Source organism: Pseudophryne corroboree, chromosome 6 (assembly GCF_028390025.1).
Source record: "Pseudophryne corroboree isolate aPseCor3 chromosome 6, aPseCor3.hap2, whole genome shotgun sequence".
Taxonomy (NCBI): domain Eukaryota; kingdom Metazoa; phylum Chordata; class Amphibia; order Anura; family Myobatrachidae; genus Pseudophryne; species Pseudophryne corroboree.
In genome coordinates, this window is record NC_086449.1 from 6,991,829 (window position 1) to 7,012,660 (window position 20,832).

The window sequence follows — 20,832 nt, forward strand, 5'->3', positions numbered from 1 at the left end:
ACAGTGTGTTTACCTAGTAGCGCCTGTAATAATAAGATTTTACTCACCGGTAAATCTATTTCTCGTAGTCCGTAGTGGATGCTGGGACTCCGTAAGGACCATGGGGAATAGCGGCTCCGCAGGAGACTGGGCACAACTAAAGAAAGCTTTAGGACTACCTGGTGTGCACTGGCTCCTCCCACTATGACCCTCCTCCAGACCTCAGTTAGGATACTGTGCCCGGAAGAGCTGACACAATAAGGAAGGATTTTGAATCCCGGGTAAGACTCATACCAGCCACACCAATCACACCGTATAACTCGTGATACTATACCCAGTTAACAGTATGAAATATAACCGAGCCTCTCAACAGATGGCTCAACAATAACCCTTTAGTTAGGCAATAACTATATACAAGTATTGCAGACAATCCGCACTTGGGATGGGCGCCCAGCATCCACTACAGACTACGAGAAATAGATTTACCGGTGAGTAAAATCTTATTTTCTCTGACGTCCTAAGTGGATGCTGGGACTCCGTAAGGACCATGGGGATTATACCAAAGCTCCCAAACGGGCGGGAGAGTGCGGATGACTCTGCAGCACCGAATGAGCAAACTCTAGGTCCTCCTCAGCCAGGGTATCAAACTTGTAGACTCTTGCAAAAGTGTTTGAAACCGACCAAGTAACCGCTCGGCAAATTTGTAAAGCCGAGACCCCTCGGGCAGCCGCCCAAGAAGAGCCCACTTTCCTCGTGGAATGGGCTTTTACAGATTCAGGGTGCGGCAGTCCAGCCGCAGAATGTGCAAGTTGAATCGTGCTACAGATCCAGCGAGCAATAGTTTGCTTAGAAGCAGGAGCACCCAGCTTGTTGGGTGCATACAGGATAAATAGCGAGTCAGTTTTCCGGACTCCAGCCGTCCTGGAAACATATATTTTCCAGGGCCCTGACTACGTCCAGTAACTTGAAATCCTCCAAGTCCCAAGTAGCCGCAGGCACCACAATAGGTTGGTTCACATGAAAAACCGATACCACCTTAGGAAGGAATTGGGAACGAGTCCTCAGTTCCGCCCTATCCATATAAAAAATGAGATAAGGGCTTTTGCATGATAAAGCCGCTAATTCTGATACACGCCTGGCCGACGCCAAGGCCAACAGCATGACCACTTTCCACGTGAGGTATTGTAGCTCCACGGATTTAAGTGGCTCAACCCAATGCGACTTCAGGAAATCCAACACCACGTTGAGATCCCACGGTGCCACTGGAGGCACAAACGGGGGCTGACTATGCAGCACTCCCTTAACAAAAGTCTGAACTTCAGGCAGTGAAGTCAGTTCTATTTTGGAAGAAAATCGAGAGCCGAAATCTGGACCTTAATGGAACCCAATTTTAGGCCCATAGTCACCCCTGACTGTAGGAAGAGCAGAAATCGACCTAGCTGAAATTCCTCCGTTGGGGCCTTCCTGGCCTCACAGCACGCAACATATTTCCTCCATATGCAGTGATAATGGTTTGCGTTCACTTCTTTCCTAGCTTTAATTAGCGTAGGGATAACTTCCTCAGGAATGCCCTTTTCCTTCAGGATCCGGCGTTCAACCGCCATGCCGTCAAACGCAGCCGCGGTAAGTCTTGGAACAGACAGGGCCCCTGCTGCAGCAGGTCCTGTCTGAGCGGCAGAGGCCATGGGTCCTCTGAGATCATTTCTTGGAGTTCTGGGTACCAAGCTCTTCTTGGCCAATCCGGAACAATGAGTATAGTTCTTACTCCTCTCCTTCTTATTATTCTCATTACCCTGGGTATGAGAGGCAGAGAAGGGAACACATACACCGACTGGTACACCCACGGTGTTACCAGGGCGTCCACAGCTATCGCCTGAGGGTCCCTTGACCTGGCGCAATATCTTTTTAGCTTTTTGTTGAGGCGGGACGCCATCATGTCCACCTGTGGCCTTTCCCAACGGTGTATAATCATTTGGAAGACTTCTGGATGAAGTCCCCACTCTCCCGGGTGGAGGTCGTGTCTGCTGAGAAAGTCTGCTTCCCAGTTGTCCACTCCGGGAATGAACACTGCTGACAGTGCTAACACATGATTTTCCGCCCATCGGAGAATCCTTGTGGCTTCTGCCATCGCCATCCTGCTTCTTGTGCCGCCCTGTCGGTTTACATGAGCGACCGCCGTGATGTTGTCTTACTGGATCAGCACCGGCCGGTGTTGAAGCAGGGGTCTAGCCTGACTTAGGGCATTGTAAATGGCCCTTAGTTCCAGAATATTTTTGTGTAGGGAAGTCTCCTGACTTGTCCATAGTCCTTGGAAGTTTCTTCCCTGTGTGACTGCCCCCCAGCCTCGAAGGCTGGCATCCGTGGTCACCAGGACCCAGTCCTGTATGCCGAATCTGCGGCCCTCTAGAAGATGAGCACTCTGCAGCCACCACCACAGCGACACCCTGGCCCTTGGAGACAGGGTTATCCGCCGATGCATCTGAAGATGCGACCCGGACCACTTGTCCAACAGATCCCACTGGAAGATCCTTGCATGGGACCTGGCGAATGGAATTTCTTCGTAAGAAGCTACCATCTTTTCCAGGGCTCGCGTGCATTGATGCACCGACACCTGTATTTGTATTAGGAGGTCTCTGTCTAGAGACGACAACTCCTTGGACTTCTCCTCCGGGAGAAACCCTTTTTTATCCTGTTCTGTGTCCAGAACCATACCCAGGAACAGTAGACGCGTCGTAGGAACCAGCTGCGACCTTGGAATATTCAGAATCCAGCCGTGCTGTTGTAGCACTTCCCGAGATAGTGCTACTCCGACGAACAACTGCTCCCTGGACCTCGCCTTTATAAGGAGATCGTCCAAGTACGGGATAATTATTTCGGCCATTACCTTGGTAAATACCCTCGGTGCCGGGGACAGACCAACGGCAACGTCTGGAATTGGAAATGACAATCCTGTACCACAATTTTGAGGTACTCCTGGTGAGGAGGGTAAATAGGGACATGCAGGTAAGCATCCTTGATGTCCAGTGATACCATGAAATTCTCCAGGCTTGCAATAATCGCCCTGAGCGATTCCATTTTGAACTTGAACCTTCGTATATGTGTTCAAGGATTTCAATTTTAGAATGGGTCTCACCGAACCGTCTGGTTTCGGTACCACAAACATTTTGGAATAGTAACCCCGGCCTTGTTGAAGGAGGGGTACCCTGATTTCACCTGCTGGAAGTACAGCTTGTGAATTGCCGCCAGTACTACCTCCCTTTCTCCGAGGGCAGCAGGCAAGGCTGATGTGAGTTAACGGCGAGGGGGAGTCGCCTCGAACTCCAGCTTGTATCCCTGTGATACTACTTGCAGTACCTAGGGATCCACCTGTGGGCAAGCCCACTGGTCCCTGAAGTTCCCGAGACGCGCCCCCACCGCACCTGTCTCCACCTGTGGAGCCCCAGCGTCATGCGGTGGACTCAGAGGAAGCGGGGGAAGATTTTTGATCCTGGGAACTGGCTGCTGGTGCAGCTTTTTCCTTCTTCCCTTGTCTCTGTGCAGAAAGGAAGCGCCTTTGACCCGCTTGCTTTTCTGAAGCCGAAAGGACTGTACCTGAAAATACGGTGCTTTCTTAGGCTGTGAGGAAACCTGAGGTAAAAGTTTTTCTTCCCAGCTGTTGCTGTGGATACGAGGTCCCAGAGACCATCCCCAAACAATTCCTCACCCTTATAAGGCTGAATCTCCATGTGCCTTTTAAAGGCAGCATCACCTGTCCACTGCCAGGTCTCTAATACCCTCCTGGCAGAATGGACATTGCATTAATTCTGGATGTCAGCCGGCAAATATCCCTCTGTGCATCCCTCATATATAAGACGACGTCTTTAATATGCTCTATGTTAGCAAAATAATATCCCTGTCTAGGGTATTAATATTATCTGACAGGGTATCAGACCACGCTGCAGCAGCACTATTTATGCTGAGGCAATTGCAGGTCTCAGTATAGTACCTGAGTGTGTATATACAGACTTCAGGATAGCCTCCTGCTTTTTATCAGCAGGCTCCTTCAAAGTGGCCGTATCTCAAGACGGCAGTGCCACCTTTTTTGACAAACGTGTGAGCGCCTTATCCACCCTAGGGGATATCTCCCAACGTGACCTATCCTCTGGCGGGAAAGGGTACGCCAGCAGTAACTTTTTAGAAATTACCAGTTTCTTATCGGGGGAACCCACGCTCTTTACACACTTCATTCACTCATCTGATGGGGGAACAAAACACTGGCTGCTTTTTCTCCCCAAAAATAAAACCCCTTTTATGTGGTACTTGGGTTCATGTCAGAAATGTGTAACACATTTTTCATTGCCGAGATCATGCAACGGATGTTCCTAGTGGATTGTGTATATGTCTCAACCTCGTCAACACTGGAGTCAGACTCCGTGTCGACATCTTTGTCTGCCATCTGAGGTAACGGGCGTTTTTTTGAGCCCCTGATGGCCTTTGAGACGCCTGGGCAGGCGCGGGCTGAGAAGCCGGCTGTCCCACAGCTGTTACGTCATCCAGCCTTTTATATAAAGGAGTTGACATTGTCGGTTAATACCTTCCACCTATCCATCCACTCTGGTGTCGGCCCCACAGGGGGCGACATCCCATTTATCGGCCTCTGCTCCGCCTCCACGTAACCTTCCTCATCCAACATCTCGACACAGCCGTACCGACACACCACACACACACAGGGAATGCTCTGACTGAGGACAGGACCCCACAAAGTCCTTTGGGGAGACAGAGAGAGAGTATGCCAGCACACACCAGAGCGCTATATAATGCAGGGATTAACACTATAACCGAGTGATTTTTCCCCCAATAGCTGCTTGTATACACATATTGCGCCTAAATTTAGTGCCCCCCCTCTCTTTTTAACCCTTTGAGCCTGAAAACTACAGGGGAGAGCCTGGGGAGCTGTCTTTCAGCTGCACTGTGAAGAAAAAACGGCGCCAGTGTGCCGAGGGAGATAGCCCCGCCCCTTTCCCGGCGGACTTCTCCCGCTTTTTCTGGAATTCTGGCAGGGGTATTTTTACACCTATATAGCCTTCCTGACTATATATCGTGTAGATTTGCCAGCCAAGGTGTATTATATTGCCCTCAGGGCGCCCCCCCCCCAGCGCCCTGCACCCATCAGTGACCGGAGTGTGAGGTGTGCATGAGGAGCAATGGCGCACAGCTGCAGTGCTGTGCGCTACCTTGTTGAAGACAGAAGTCTTCTGCCGCCGATTTTCCGGAACACTTCTTGCTTCTGGCTCTGTAAGGGGGCCGGCGGCGCGGTTCCGGGACCGAACATCGAGGTCGGGTCCTGTGGTCGATCCCTCTGGAGCTAATGGTGTCCAGTAGCCTAAGAAGCCCAAGCTACCACCACTTAGGTAGGTTCGCTTCTTCTCCCCTTAGTCCCTCGCTGCAGTGAGTCTGTTGCCAGCAGATCTCACTGTAAAATAAAAAACCTAAAATATACTTTCTTTCTAGGAGCTCAGGAGAGCCCCTAGTGTGCATCCAGCTCAGCCGGGCACAAGATTCTAACTGAGGTCTGGAGGAGGGTCATAGTGGGAGGAGCCAGTGCACACCAGGTAGTCCTAAAGCTTTCTTTAGTTGTGCCCAGTCTCCTGCGGAGCCGCTATTCCCCATGGTCCTTACCGAGTCCCAGCATCCACTTAGGACGTCAGAGAAATGTATTTTGCCAAATGTGTGCCCCCCCCTCTACTTAAAAACCCTCTTTCACCGTGTGTCAAGCAGGGGAGAGTCCGGGGAGCTTCCTCTCAGCGGTGCTGTGGAGAAAAGATGGCGCTGGTGAGTGCTGAGGGAGAAGCCCCGCCCCCTCGGCGGCGGGCTTCTGTCCCACTCGAAATATTTCAAATCATGGCGGGGGCTCTCTATATACATGTACAGTGCCCAGCTGTACATGTATATACACTAATATGCCATATAGGAGTCTTAAATTGCTGCCCAGGGCGCCCTCCCCTGCGCCCTGCACCCTGACAGTGACCGGAGTGTGTGAGGTGAAGGGGAGCAATGGCGCACAGCTGCAGTGCTGTGCGTTACCTCAGTGAAGATCCAAGTGTCTTCTGCCGCCTCAGATGGGTCTTTTCCTCAAATACTCACCCGGCTTCTTTCTTCCGGCTCTGCGAGGAGGACGGCGGCGCGGCTCTGGGACGGACGGCGAGGGTGAGACCTGCGTACCGATCCCTCTGGAGCTAATGGTGTCCAGTAGCCTAAGAAAGCAGAGCCCTGAACTCAGAGAAGTGGGTCTGTTTCTCTCTCCTCAGTCCCTCGATGCAGGGAGTCTGTTGCCAGCAGGCTCCCTGAAAATAAAAAAAACCTAAGAAAAATGCTTTCTTACAGGAAACTCAGGAGAGCTCCTGAAATGCACCCAGTCTCCACTGGGCACAGTATCAAACTGAGGTCTGGAGGAGGGGCATAGAGGGAGGAGCCAGTGCACACCCAGAGTCAAGTCTTTCTTAAAGTGCCCATGTCTCCTGCGGAGCCCGTCTATTCCCCATAGTCCTTACGGAGTCCCCAGCATCCTCTAGGACGTTAAAGAAACATTAGTTACTGGAGAATACATAATAGGAGAACACGATAGTGAAATCATATATTGCATTTATTAAACTGCTGTCCTATATTCCCCAGCAACCGATAAGTAATCTACCAATCACTTGCTACACATCCGCCATTTATGAATGAGTCATACCCCTTTTCCATCTACGATGCGGGTCGCAGCCGGGAGCCTGTGACGGGTGCTACCCGGCTGCAACCCGCATCGATGACTCCTTTCCTATCAGCAGTCACCAATCCTGCATATTGTTGGGTTGGTGACGCGGCAGGGGAGGAGCTGGGAGATCACATGATCTCCCAGCGCCGCCCTTTCATAGAGTGTAAACGGGAGCCGTGTCGCATCGACACGGCTTCCGTTTACACTACAACCTTACCCGGATCATTCCCGTGTCCTACCCCTTTTCCACTGGCAAAAAACACGTGTAAATGCCCCCCCGTGCATTTACCAGTGTTTTTTGAGCTAGTGGAAAAGGGGTATCAGGATGCAGTAGAAGAGAGGAGTCAGAGAGGAAGGACTCCTGCATCCGCCATAAGACAGTGTGTGGTACAATATAAGCAAGCCATGCAATCACAGGTCACAGACGTAGGAAGAACACCGAATTCTAAACAGATCTATGCAAAAACTCAACGTTATCAGAATCGCCAGTAACTGTAGTGCGTGCATTTTATCCATCAACCAGGATGCCGCTACGTGTGCAGCCAGCGACCGCGTACGAGTCACAGGTAGCAGATGGCGGGTAGTGGGCAGAGCAGCGTTAGGAAGCCATGTATTTCCACCACAAGGTTGCAGCACTCTGCAGAATGGCGATCACCAGGAGAAGGATGGAGCGGGCAGAACGTACAGGGCAGAGGTCACATGAGAGCCTGGACACAAACAGAACAGAAGGGAAATAGACACAAGACCAGTGATGTCCTCACCGTAGTGTGCGACCAGTACGAGTAATCAAAGGTGAAGTTCTTTGGCGCATCTTTGGGCTGCTTAGGGTTTGATATACCTGCAACATGAAGAAATGAGATTAGCCATATAGACGGCAGGAGCCTGCATCATGGAATGTATATAGGTGCACATCGTACCATGTGACCTGTACTGAGCCCAACACCCACAACAGAAGAATAGAGATTGTTTGTACTAGGAAATTCTGTATATTCTTTATTATCGTGATGCAGAGTGACCGAGACGGCTGGACCGCGACATCTATATAGCAGAGAGTGGTGTAAGCTGCAACAGAGCCAATAGACTACACTGCAGCCACTGCTCTCTCCAGCCGTGACCCCTGCGCCCCCCGCTCTCTCCATCTCTCCAGCCGTGACTTCTACACTCTGCAGCCCCTGCTCTCTCCAGCCGTGACCACTGCAGCCCCCGCTCTCTCCAGCCGTGACCCCTGCGGCCCCCGCTCTCTCCAGCCGTGACCCCTGCGGCCCCCGCTCTCCCCAGCCGTGACTTCTACACTCTGCAGCCCCTGCTCTCTCCAGCCGTGACCCCTGCGGCCCCCGCTCTCTCCAGCCGTGACTTCTACACTCTGCAGCCCCCGCTCTCTCCAGCCGTGACTTCTACACTCTGCAGCCCCTGCTCTCTCCAGCCGTGACTTCCATACTCTGCAGCCCCCGCTCTCTCCAGCCGTGACTTCTACACTCTGCAGCCCCTGCTCTCTCCAGCCGTGACTTCTACACTCTGCAGCCCCTGCTCTCTCCAGCCGTGACTTCCATACTCTGCAGCCCCCGCTCTCTTCAGCCGTGACCCCTGCGGCCCCCACTCTCCCCAGCCGTGACTTCTACACTCTGCAGCCCCCGCTCTCTCCAGCCGTGACTTCTACACTCTGCAGCCCCCGCTCTCTCCAGCCGTGACTTCCATACTCTGCAGCCTCCGCTCTCTCCAGCCGTGACTTCTACACTCTGCAGCCCCCGCTCTCTCCAGCCGCGACTTCCATACTCTGCAGCCATTGCTCTCTCCAGCCGTGACTTCTACACTCTGCGGCCCCTGCTCTCTCCAGCCGTGACTTCTACACTCTGCGGCCCCCGCTCTCTCCAGCCGTGACCCCTGCGGCCCCCGCTCTTTCCAGCCGTGACTTCTACACTCTGCAGCCCCCGCTCTCTCCAGCCGTGACCCCTGTGGCCCCCGCTCTCTCCAGCCGTGACTTCTACACTCTGCGGCCCCCGCTCTCTCCAGCCGTGACTTCTACACTCTGCAGGCCCCGCTCTCTCCAGCCGTGACTTCTACACTCTGCAGGCCCCGCTCTCTCCAGCCGTGACTTCTACACTCTGCAGCCCCCGCTCTCTCCAGCCGTGACTTCTACACTCCGCAGCCCCCGCTCTCTCCAGCCGTGACCCCTGCGGCCCCCGCTCTCTCCAGCCGTGACTTCTACACTCTGCGGCCCCCGCTCTCTCCAGCCGTGACTTCTACACTCTGCAGGCCCCGCTCTCTCCAGCCGTGACTTCTACACTCTGCAGCCCCTGCTCTCTCCAGCCGTGACTTCCATACTCTGCAGCCCCTGCTCTCTCCAGCCGTGACTTCTACACTCTGCAGCCCCCGCTCTCTCCAGCCGTGACTTCTACACTCCGCAGCCCCCGCTCTCTCCAGCCGTGACCCCTGCGGCCCCCGCTCTCTCCAGCCGTGACTTCTACACTCTGTAGCCCCCGCTCTCTCCAGCCGTGACTTCTACACTCTGCAGCCCCCGCTCTCTCCAGCCGTGACTTCAACACTCTGCAGCCCCTGCTCTCTCCAGCCGTGACTACTACACTCTGCAGCTCCCGCTCTCTCCAGCCGTGACTTCTACTACACTCTGCAGCCCCTGCTCTCTCCAGCCGTGACCCCTGCGGCCCCCGCTCTCTCCAGCCGTGACCCCTGCGGCCCCCGCTCTCTCCAGCCGTGACCCCTGCGGCCCCCGCTCTCTCCAGCCGTGACTTCTACACTCTGCAGCCCCTGCTCTCTCCAGCCGTGACCCCTGCGGCCCCCGCTCTCTCCAGCCGTGACTTCTACACTCTGCAGCCCCTGCTCTCTCCAGCCGTGACCCCTGCGGCCCCCGCTCTCTCCAGCCGTGACTTCTACACTCTGCAGCCCCCGCTCTCTCCAGCCGTGACCCCTGGGGCCCCCGCTCTCTCCAGCCGTGACCCCTGCGGCCCCCGCTCTCTCCAGCCGTGACTTCTACACTCTGCAGCCCCAGCTGTCTCCAGCCGTGACTTCTACACTCTGCAGCCCCCGCTCTCTCCAGCCGTGACCCCTGCGGCCCCCGCTCTCTCCAGCCGTGACTTCTACACTCTGCAGCCCCAGCTGTCTCCAGCCGTGACTTCTACACTCTGCAGCCCCTGCTCTCTCCAGCCGTGACTTCTACACTCTGCAGCCCCTGCTCTCTCCAGCCGTGACTTCCATACTCTGCAGCCCCCGCTCTCTCCAGCCGTGACTTCTACACTCTGCAGCCCCAGCTGTCTCCAGCCGTGACTTCTACACTCTGCAGCCCCCGCTCTCTCCAGTTGTGACTTCTACACTCTGCAGCCCCTGCTCTCTCCAGCCGTGACAGAGGATGCTTACATGTAGTGTTCCCTTGCATCTGAATCACACATTTAGCATCATGGGAAGTTTCTCTGGAGTTAAACGGCCGGACACGGACAGCGACCTTCACAGAGGCTCCGGCCATCTTCAGACTGCTTCACGCAAACACCAGCCGAGTCTGAAAGACAAAGAGCGTAAATGTCAAGTCACAGATAACCAGAAACATGATTTATAAGAACGCAGTATTCCTATAGGTCAGTGGTTTCCAAGTACTAACTACATACCGCTGTCATGTACCAGGGGCCATGTCTGGACAGAGGGCTACAAAATATTTATTAACCGTATTGTATATAGCGCAGCAAATTCCGCTGCGCTTTATTTTTATAGGATAATAGTGTCACACACAGGATACGTATACGTTATAGGGTCAGTGACCCCTCTGAAGGGATAATAGTGTCACACACACACACAGGATACCTATAAGATATAGGGTCAGTGACCCCTCTGATGGGATAATAGCGTCACACACACAGGATACCTATAAGTTATAGGGTCAGCGACCCCTCTGATGGGATAATAGTGTCACACACACAGGATACCTATAAGTTATAGGGTCAGCGACCCCTCTGATAGGATAATAGTGTCACACACACAGGATACCTATAAGTTAAAGGGTCAGTGATCCCTCTGATGGGATAATAGTGCCACACACACAGGATACCTATAAGTTATAGGGTCAGTGTCCCCTCTGATGGGATAATAGTGTCACACACACACAGGATACCTATAAGATATAGGGTCAGTGACCCCTCTGATGGGATAATAGCGTCACACACACACAGGATACCTATAAGTTATAGGGTCAGTGACCCCTCTGATGGGATAATAGTGTCACACACACACAGGATACCTATAAGTTATAGGGTCAGTGACCCCTCTGATGGGATAATAGTGTCACACACACAGGATACCTATAAGTTATAGGGTCAGTGACCCCTCTGATGGGATAATAGTGTCACACACACAGGATACCTATAAGTTATAGGGTCAGTGACCCCTCTGATGGGATAATAGTGTCACACACACTGGATACCTATAAGTTATAGGGTCAGTGACCCCTCTGATGGGATAATACTGTCACACACACACAGAATACCTATAAGTTATAGGGTCAGAGACCCCTCTGATGGGATAATAGTGTCACACACACAGGATACCTATAAGTTATAGGGTCAGTGTCCCCTCTGATGGGATAATAGTGTCACACACACAGGATACCTATAAGTTATAGGGTCAGTGACCCCTCTGATGGGATAATAGTGTCACACACACAGGATACCTATAAGTTATAGGGTCAGTGTCCCCTCTGATGGGATAATAGTGTCACACACACAGGATACCTATAAGTTATAGGGTCAGTGACCCCTCTGATGGGATAATAGTGTCACACACACAGGATACCTATAAGTTATAGGGTCAGTGACCCCTCTGATGGGATAATAGTGTTACACACACAGGCTACCTATAAGTTATAGGGTCAGAGACCCCTCGGATGGGATAATAGTGTCACACACAGGATGCCTATAAGTTATAGGGTCAGTGACCCCTCTGATGGGATAATAGTGTCACACACAGAATACCTATAAGTTATAGGGTCAGAGACCCCTCTGATGGGATAATAGTGTCACACACACAGGATACCTATAAGTTATAGGGTCAGTGACCCCTCTGATGGGATAATAGTGTTACACACACAGGCTACCTATAAGTTATAGGGTCAGAGACCCCTCGGATGGGATAATAGTGTCACACACAGGATACCTATAAGTTATAGGGTCAGAGACCCCTCGGATGGGATAATAGTGTCACACACAGGATACCTATAAGTTATAGGGTCAGTGACCCCTCTGATGGGATAATAGTGTCAAACACACAGGATACCTATAAGTTATAGGGTCAGTGACCCCTCTGATGGGATAATAGTGTCACACACACACACACACACAGGATACATATAAGTTATAGGGTCAGTGACCCCTCTGATGGGATAATAGTGTCACACACACAGGATATCTATAAGTTATAGGGTCAGTGTCCCCTCTGATGGGATAATAGTGTCACACACACACACACACACACACACACAGGATACCTATAAGTTATAGGGTCAGTGACCCCTCTGATGGGATAATAGTGTCACACAGGATACCTATAAGTTATAGGGTCAGTGACCCCTCTGATGGGATAATAGTGTCACACACACAGGATACCTATAAGTTATAGGGTCAGTGTCCCCTCTGATGGGATAATAGTGTCACACACACAGGATACCTATAAGTTATAGGGTCAGTGACCCCTCTGATGGGATAATAGCGTCACACACACAGGATACCTATAAGTTATAGGGTCAGAGACCCCTCGGATGGGATAATAGTGTCACACACAGGATACCTATAAGTTATAGGGTCAGTGACCCCTCTGATGGGATAATAGTGTCAAACACACAGGATACCTATAAGTTATAGGGTCAGTGACCCCTCTGATGGGATAATAGTGTCACACACACAGGATACCTATAAGTTATAGGGTCAGTGACCCCTCTGATGGGATAATAGCATCACACACACAGGATATCTATAAGTTATAGGGTCAGTGTCCCCTCTGATGGGATAATAGTGTCACACACACACACACACACACACACACACAGGATACCTATAAGTTATAATAAGAATTTACTTACCGATAATTCTATTTCTCGGAGTCCGTAGTGGATGCTGGGGTTCCTGAAAGGACCATGGGGAATAGCGGCTCCGCAGGAGACAGGGCACAAAATAAAAGCTTAAAGATCAGGTGGTGTGCACTGGCTCCTCCCCCTATGACCCTCCTCCAAGCCTCAGTTAGGATACTGTGCCCGGACGAGCGTACACAATAAGGAAGGATTTTGAATCCCGGGTAAGACTCATACCAGCCACACCAATCACACTGTACAACCTGTGATCTGAACCCAGTTAACAGTATGATAACAGCGGAGCCTCTGAAAAGATGGCTCACAACAATAATAACCCGAATTTTTGTAACTATGTACAAGTAATGCAGATAATCCGCACTTGGGATGGGCGCCCAGCATCCACTACGGACTCCGAGAAATAGAATTATCGGTAAGTAAATTCTTATTTTCTCTATCGTCCTAGTGGATGCTGGGGTTCCTGAAAGGACCATGGGGATTATACCAAAGCTCCCAAACGGGCGGGAGAGTGCGGATGACTCTGCAGCACCGAATGAGAGAACTCCAGGTCCTCCTCAGCCAGGGTATTAAATTTGTAGAATTTAGCAAACGTGTTTGCCCCTGACCAAGTAGCTGCTCGGCAAAGTTGTAAAGCCGAGACCCCTCGGGCAGCCGCCCAAGATGAGCCCACTTTCCTTGTGGAATGGGCTTTTACTGATTTTGGCTGTGGCAATCCTGCCACAGAATGTGCAAGCTGAATTGTACTACAAATCCAACGAGCAATCGTCTGCTTAGAAGCAGGAGCACCCAGCTTGTTGGGTGCATACAGAATAAACAGCGAGTCAGATTTTCTGACTCCAGCCGTCCTGGAAACATATATTTTCAAGGCCCTGACAACGTCAAGCAACTTAGAGTCCTCTAAGTCCCTGGTAGCCGCAGGTACCACAATAGGTTGGTTCATGTGAAAAGCAGAAACCACCTTAGGTAGAAATTGAGGACGAGTCCTCAATTCCGCCCTGTCAGAATGAAAAATTAAGTAAGGGCTTTTATATGATAAAGCCGCCAATTCTGACACACGCCTGGCTGAAGCCAAGGCTAACAGCATCGGCACCTTCCATGTGAGATATTTTAAGTCCACAGTGGAAAGTGGTTCAAACCAATGTGACTTTAGAAAACTCAACACCACATTGAGATCCCAAGGTGCCACTGGAGGCACAAAAGGAGGCTGTATGTGCAGCACCCCTTTTACAAATGTCTGAACTTCAGGTACTGAAGCCAGTTCTTTCTGGAAGAAAATCGACAGGGCCGAAATTTGAACCTTAATGGACCCTAATTTTAGGCCCATAGATAGTCCTGTTTGCAGGAAATGAAGGAAATGAAGGAAACGACCCAGTTGAAATTCCTCTGTAGGGGCCTTCTTGGCCTCACACCACGCAACATATTTACGCCAAATGCGGTGAATGTTTTGCAGTTACGTCCTTCCTGGCTTTGACCAGAGTAGGGATGACTTCTTCTGGAATGCCTTTTTCCCTCAGGATCCGGCGTTCAACCGCCATGCCGTCAAACGCAGCCGCGGTAAGTCTTGGAACAGACAAGGCCCCTGCAGTAGCAGGTCCTTTCTTAGAGGTAGAGGCCACGGTTCGTCCGTGAGCATCTCTTGAAGTTCCGGGTACCAAGTCCGTCTTGGCCAATCCGGAACCACGAGTATAGTTCTTACTCCTCTCCTTCTTATGATTCTCAGTACTTTTGGTATGAGAGGCAGAGGAGGGAACACATACACTGACTGGTACACCCACGGCGTTACCAGAGCGTCCACTGCTATTGCTTGAGGGTCCCTTGACCTGGCGCAATATCTGTCCAGTTTCTTGTTTAGACGTGACGCCATCATGTCCACCTTTGGTTTTTCCCAACGGTTTACAATCAGGTGGAAGACTTCTGGGTGAAGTCCCCACTCTCCCGGGTGAAGGTCGTGTCTGCTGAGGAAGTCTGCTTCCCAGTTGTCCACTCCCGGAATGAATACTGCTGACAGTGCTATCACATGATTTTCCGCCCAGCGAAGAATCCTTGCAGCTTCTGCCATTGCCCTCCTGCTTCTCGTGCCGCCCTGTCTGTTTACGTGGGCGACTGACGTGATGTTGTCCGATTGGATCAACACCGCCTGACCCTGAAGCAGAGGTTTTGCTTGACTTAGGGCATTGTAAATGGCCCTTAGTTCCAGAATGTTTATATGAAGAGATGTTTCCATGCTTGACCACAGGCCCTGGAAATTCCTTCCCTGTGTGACTGCTCCCCAGCCTCTCAGGCTGGCATCCGTGGTTACCAGGATCCAATCCTGAATGCCAAATCTGCGGCCCTCTAGTAGATGAGCACTCTGCAGCCACCACAGGAGAGACACCCTTGTCCTTGGCGACAGGGTTATCCGCTGATGCATCTGCAGATGCGATCCGGACCATTTGTCCAGTAGATCCCACTGAAATGTTCTTGCATGGAATCTTCCGAATGGAATCGCTTCGTAAGAAGCCACCATTTTCCCCAGGACCCTTGTGCACTGATGCACTGAGACCTGTCCTGGTTTTAGGAGGTTCCTGACTAGCTCGGATAACTCCCTGGCCTTCTCCTCCGGGAGAAACACCTTCTTCTGGACTGTGTCCAGAATCATTCCTAGGAACAGTAGACGTGTCGTTGGAATCAACTGCGATTTTGGAATATTTAGAATCCACCCGTGCTGACGTAACACTACCTGAGATAGTGCTACTCCGACTTCTAACTGTTCCCTGGATCTTGCCCTTATCAGGAGATCGTCCAAGTAAGGGATAATTAAAATGCCTTTTCTTCGTAGAAGAATCATCATTTCGGCCATTACCTTGGTAAAGACCCGAGGTGCCGTGGACAATCCAAACGGCAGCGTCTGAAACTGATAATGACAGTTTTGTACTACAAACCTGAGGTACCCTTGGTGAGAAGGGTATATCGGGACGTGGAGATAAGCATCTTTGATGTCCAGAGACACCATATAGTCCCCTTCTTCCAGGTTCGCTATCACTGCTCTGAGTGACTCCATCTTGAATTTGAACCTTTTCATGTAAGTGTTCAAGGATTTCAGATTTAAAATTGGTCTCACCGAGCCGTCCGGCTTCGGTACCACAAACAGCGTGGAATAATACCCCTTCCCTTGTTGCAGGAGGGGTACCTTGATTATCACCTGCTGGGAATACAGCTTGTGAATGGCTTCCAGAACTGCCTCCCTGTCGGAGGGAGACTTTGGTAAAGCAGACTTCAGGAAACGATGAGGGGGAAACGCCTCGAATTCCAGTTTGTACCCCTGCGATACTACCTGTAGAATCCAGGGATCCACTTGCGAGTGAGCCCACTGCGCGTTGAAATTTTTGAGACGGGCCCCCACCATATCCGAGTCTGCTTGTAAAGCCCCAGCGTCATGCTGAAGACTTGGCAGAAGCAGGGGAGGGCTTCTGCTCCTGGGAAGTGGCTGCATGGTGCAGTCTTTTTCCTCTTCCTCTGCCCCGGGGCAGAAAGGAGTGGCCTTTTGCTCGCTTGTACTTATGGGAACGAAAGGACTGAGTTTGAAAAGACGGTGTCTTTTTCTGCTGATGTGGAGTGACCTGGGGTAAAAAGGTGGATTTTCCAGCCGTTGCCACCAGGTCCGATAGACCAGCCCCAAATAACTCCTCCCCTTTATACGGCAATACTTCCATGTGCCGTTTGGAATCCGCATCCCCTGACCACTGTCGCGTCCACAACGCTCTTCTGGCAGAGATGGACATAGCACTTACTCTTGATGCCAGGGTGCAAATATCCCTCTGTGCATCACGCATATATAGTAATGCATCCTTTAAATGTTCTATAGTTAACAAAATATTGTCCCTATCCAGGGTATCAATATTCTCAGTCAGGGAATCCGACCATGCGACTCCAGCACTGCACATCCAGGCTGAGGCGATTGCTGGTCGCAGTATAACACCAGTATGTGTGTATATACTTTTTAGGATATTTTCCAGCCTTCTATCAGCTGGTTCTTTGAGGGTAGCCGTATCAGGAGACGGTAACGCTACTTGTTTAGATAAACGTGTGAGCGCCTTATCTACCCTAGGGGGTGTTTCCCAACGCGCCCTAACCTCTGGCGGGAAAGGATATAATGCTAATAATTTTTTAGAAATTAGCTGTTTTTTATCGGGAGAAAGCTTTTTACACACCTCATTTATTTCCTCTGACTCAGGAAAAAATATTGGTAGTTTTTTCTCACCCCACATAATACCCTTCTTTGTGGTACTTGTAGTGTCAGAAAGGTTCAATGCCTCTTTCATTGCCGTGATCATGTAACGTGTGGCCCTACTGGACATTACGTTTGTCTCGTCACCGTCGACACTAGACTCAGTATCTGTGTCAGGGTCTGTGTCGACCCACTGAGGTAACGGGCGTTTTAGCGCCCCTGACGGTGTCTGAGACGCCTGGACAGGCACTAATTGATTTGTCGGCTGTCTCATGTCGTCAACAGTTTTTTGCAAATTGCTGACATTATCACTTAATTGTTTAAATACAATCATCCAGTCAGGTGTCGACTCCCTAGGGGGTGACATCACCAACACAGGCAACTGCTCCGCCTCCACATAATTTTCCTCCTCATACATGTCGACACACGCGTACCGACACACAGCACACACACCGGGAATGCTCTGATAGAGGACAGGACCCCACTTAGCCCTTTGGAGAGACAGAGGGAGAGTCTGCCAGCACACACCCAGCGCTATATATATATATACAGGGATAACCTTATATAAGTGTTAATCCCTTATAGCTGCTGTTATTATTGTTATTTGCTGCCAAAAAATGCCCCCCCTTCTCTTTTTTACCCTGATTCTGAAGCAGGACTGCAGGGGAGAGTCAGGGAGCCGTCCTTCCAGCGGAGCTGTGAGGGAAAATGGCGCTTGTGTGCTGAGGAGATAGGCTCCGCCCCTTCACGACGTCCTTATCTCCCGCTTTTTTGTGTAAAATGGCAGGGGATTAAAATACATCCATATAGCCCAGGAGCTATATGTGATGTATTCCGTTTTGCCACCTAAGGTATTCTGTTATATTGCGTCTCAGGGCGCTCCCCCCCCAGCGCCCTGCACCCTCAGTGACCGGAGTGTGAAGTGTGCTGAGAGCAATGGCGCAAAGCTGCGGTGCTGTGCGCTACCTTAGTCTGAAGACAGGATGTCTTCTGCCGCCGATTTCACCGGACCTCTTCGTCTCTTCTGGCTCTGTAAGGGGGACGGCGGCGCGGCTCCGGTGACCCATCCAGGCTGAACCTGTGATCGTCCCTCTGGAGCTAGTGTCCAGTAGCCTAAGAAACCCGATCCACTCTGCACTCAGGTGAGTCCGTTTCTTCTCCCCTTAGTCCCACGATGCAGTGAGCCTGTTGCCAGCAGGACTCACTGAAAATAAAAAAACCTAACTAAACTTTTATTCTAAGCAGCTCAGGAGAGCCACCTAGATTGCACCCTTCTCGGCCGGGCACAAAAATCTAACTGAGGCTTGGAGGAGGGTCATAGGGGGAGGAGCCAGTGCACACCACCTGATCTTTAAGCTTTTATTTTGTGCCCTGTCTCCTGCGGAGCCGCTATTCCCCATGGTCCTTTCAGGAACCCCAGCATCCACTAGGACGATAGAGAAAGGGTCAGTGACCCCTCTGATGGGATAATAGTGTACACACAGGAAACCTAAAAGTTATAGGGTCAGTGACCCCTCTGATGGGATAATAGTGTCACACACACACGATACCTATATGTTACAGGGTCAGTGACCCCTCTGATGGGATAATAGTGACACACACACACACACACACACACACAGGATACATATAAGTTATAGGGTCAGTGACCCCTCTGATGGGATAATAGCATCACACACACAGGATACCTATAAGTTATAGGGTCAGTGACCCCTCTGATGGGATAATAGTGTCACACACACACGATACCTATATGTTACAGGGTCAGTGACCCCTCTGATGGGATAATAGTGTCACACACACACGATACCTATATGTTACAGGGTCAGTGACCCCTCTGATGGGATAATAGTGTCACACACACAGGATACCTATAAGTTATAGGGTCAGTGTCCTCTCTGATGGGATAATAGTGTCACACACACACAGGATACCTATAAGTTATAGGGTCAGTGACCCCTCTGATGGGATAATAGTGTCACACACAGGATACCTATAAGTTATAGGGTCAGTCACCCCTCTGATGGGATAAGTGTCACACACACAGGATTCCTATAAGTTATAGGGTCAGTGACCCCTCTGATGAGATAATAGTGTCACACACACAGGATACCTATAAGTTATAGGGTCAGTGACCCCTCTAATGGGATAATAGTGTCACACACACAGGATACCTATAAGTTATAGGGTCAGTGACCCCTCTGATGGGATAATAGTGTCACACACACAGGATACCTATAAGTTATAGGGTCAGTGACCCCTCTGATGGGATAATAGGGTCACACACACACAGGATACATATAAGTTACAGGGTCAGTGACCCCTCTGATGGGATAATAGTGTCACACACACAGGATACCTATAAGTTACAGGGTCAGTGTCCCCTCTGATGGGATAATAGCGTCACACACACAGGATACCTATAAGTTACAGGGTCAGTGACCCCTCTGATGGGATAATAGTGTCACACACACAGGATACCTATAAGTTATAGGGTCAGTGACCCCTCTGATGGGATAATAGTGTCACACACACAGGATACATATAAGTTATAGGGTCAGTGACCCCTCTGATGGGATAATAGTGTCACACACAGGATACCTATAAGTTATAGGGTCAGTCGCCCCTCTGATGGGATAATAGTGTCACACACACAGGATTCCTATAAGTTATAGGGTCAGTGACCCCTCTGATGGGATGATAGTGTCACACACACACACAGGATACCTATAAGTTATAGGGTCAGTGACCCCTCTAATGGGATAATAGTGTCACACACACAGGATACCTATAAGTTATAGGGTCAGTGACCCCTCTGATGGGATAATAGTGTCACACACACAGGATACCTATAAGTTACAGGGTCAGTGACCCCTCTGATGGGATAATAGTGTCACACACACAGGATACCTATAAGTTACAGGGTCAGTGTCCCCTCTGATGGGATAATAGCGTCACACACACAGGATACCTATAAGTTATAGGGTCAGTGACCCCTCTGATGGGATAATAGTGTCACACACACACAGGATATCTATAAGTTATAGGGTCAGTGACCCCTCTGATGGGATAATAGTGTCACACACACAGGATACCTATAAGTTATAGGTTCAGTGACCCCTCTGATGGGATAATAGTGTCACACACACAGGATACCTATAAGTTATAGGGTCAGTGACCCCTCTGATGGGATAATAGTGTCACACACACAGGATACCTATAAGTTATAGGGTCAGTGACCCCTCTGATGGGATAATAGTGTCACACACACAGGATACCTATAAGTTATAGGGTCAGTGTCCCCTCTGATGGGATAATAGTGTCACACACACAGGATACCTATAAGTTATAGGGTCAGTGACCCCTCTGATGGGATAATAGTGTCACACACACAGGATACCTATAAGTTATAGGTTCAGTGACCCCTCTGATGGGATAATAGTGTCACACACAGGGTACCTATAAGTTATAGGGTCAGTGACCCCTCTGATGGGATAATAGTGTCACACACACAGGATACCTATAAGTTATAGGGTCAGTGTCCCCTCTGATGGGATAATAGTGTCACACACACAGGATACCTATATGTTATAGGGTCAGCGGCTCCCTGTACGTAGTGGCACAGGCGTGGTGCACAGCAGTAGTACATACTGCAGATGAGACAGTCTGTGTGCAGGAAACACTATTGTTGTGCCGGGTGTGGTGAGGTGGAACGGTTTCTATAATTGGGCACACTCCCTTTAGAGATGAGCTGTCTGTAGATATGTAGGAGACAGCAGACACTCTCAGTAATCAGGCTAGATACCCTGTAGCGGGTTCCTGCAGTGACTGCAC

General features: G+C 50.6%; 1 protein-coding gene across 1 annotated transcript in view; it reads right to left on the reverse strand.

Moving 5' to 3' along the window:
• The window catches only part of LOC134935884 (kinesin-like protein KIF1C), a 94,150-nt gene that overhangs the window by 56,387 nt on the left and 16,931 nt on the right, over positions 1 to 20,832 (reverse strand). The window contains exons 3-4 of the mRNA XM_063930733.1: positions 10,082 to 10,220; positions 7,474 to 7,550 (exon numbers count right to left, since the gene is read on the reverse strand). Coding sequence (XP_063786803.1) covers positions 7,474 to 7,550; positions 10,082 to 10,187 — 183 coding nt within the window. The 5' untranslated portion in view covers positions 10,188 to 10,220. The remainder of the gene's footprint in view (positions 1 to 7,473; positions 7,551 to 10,081; positions 10,221 to 20,832) is intronic.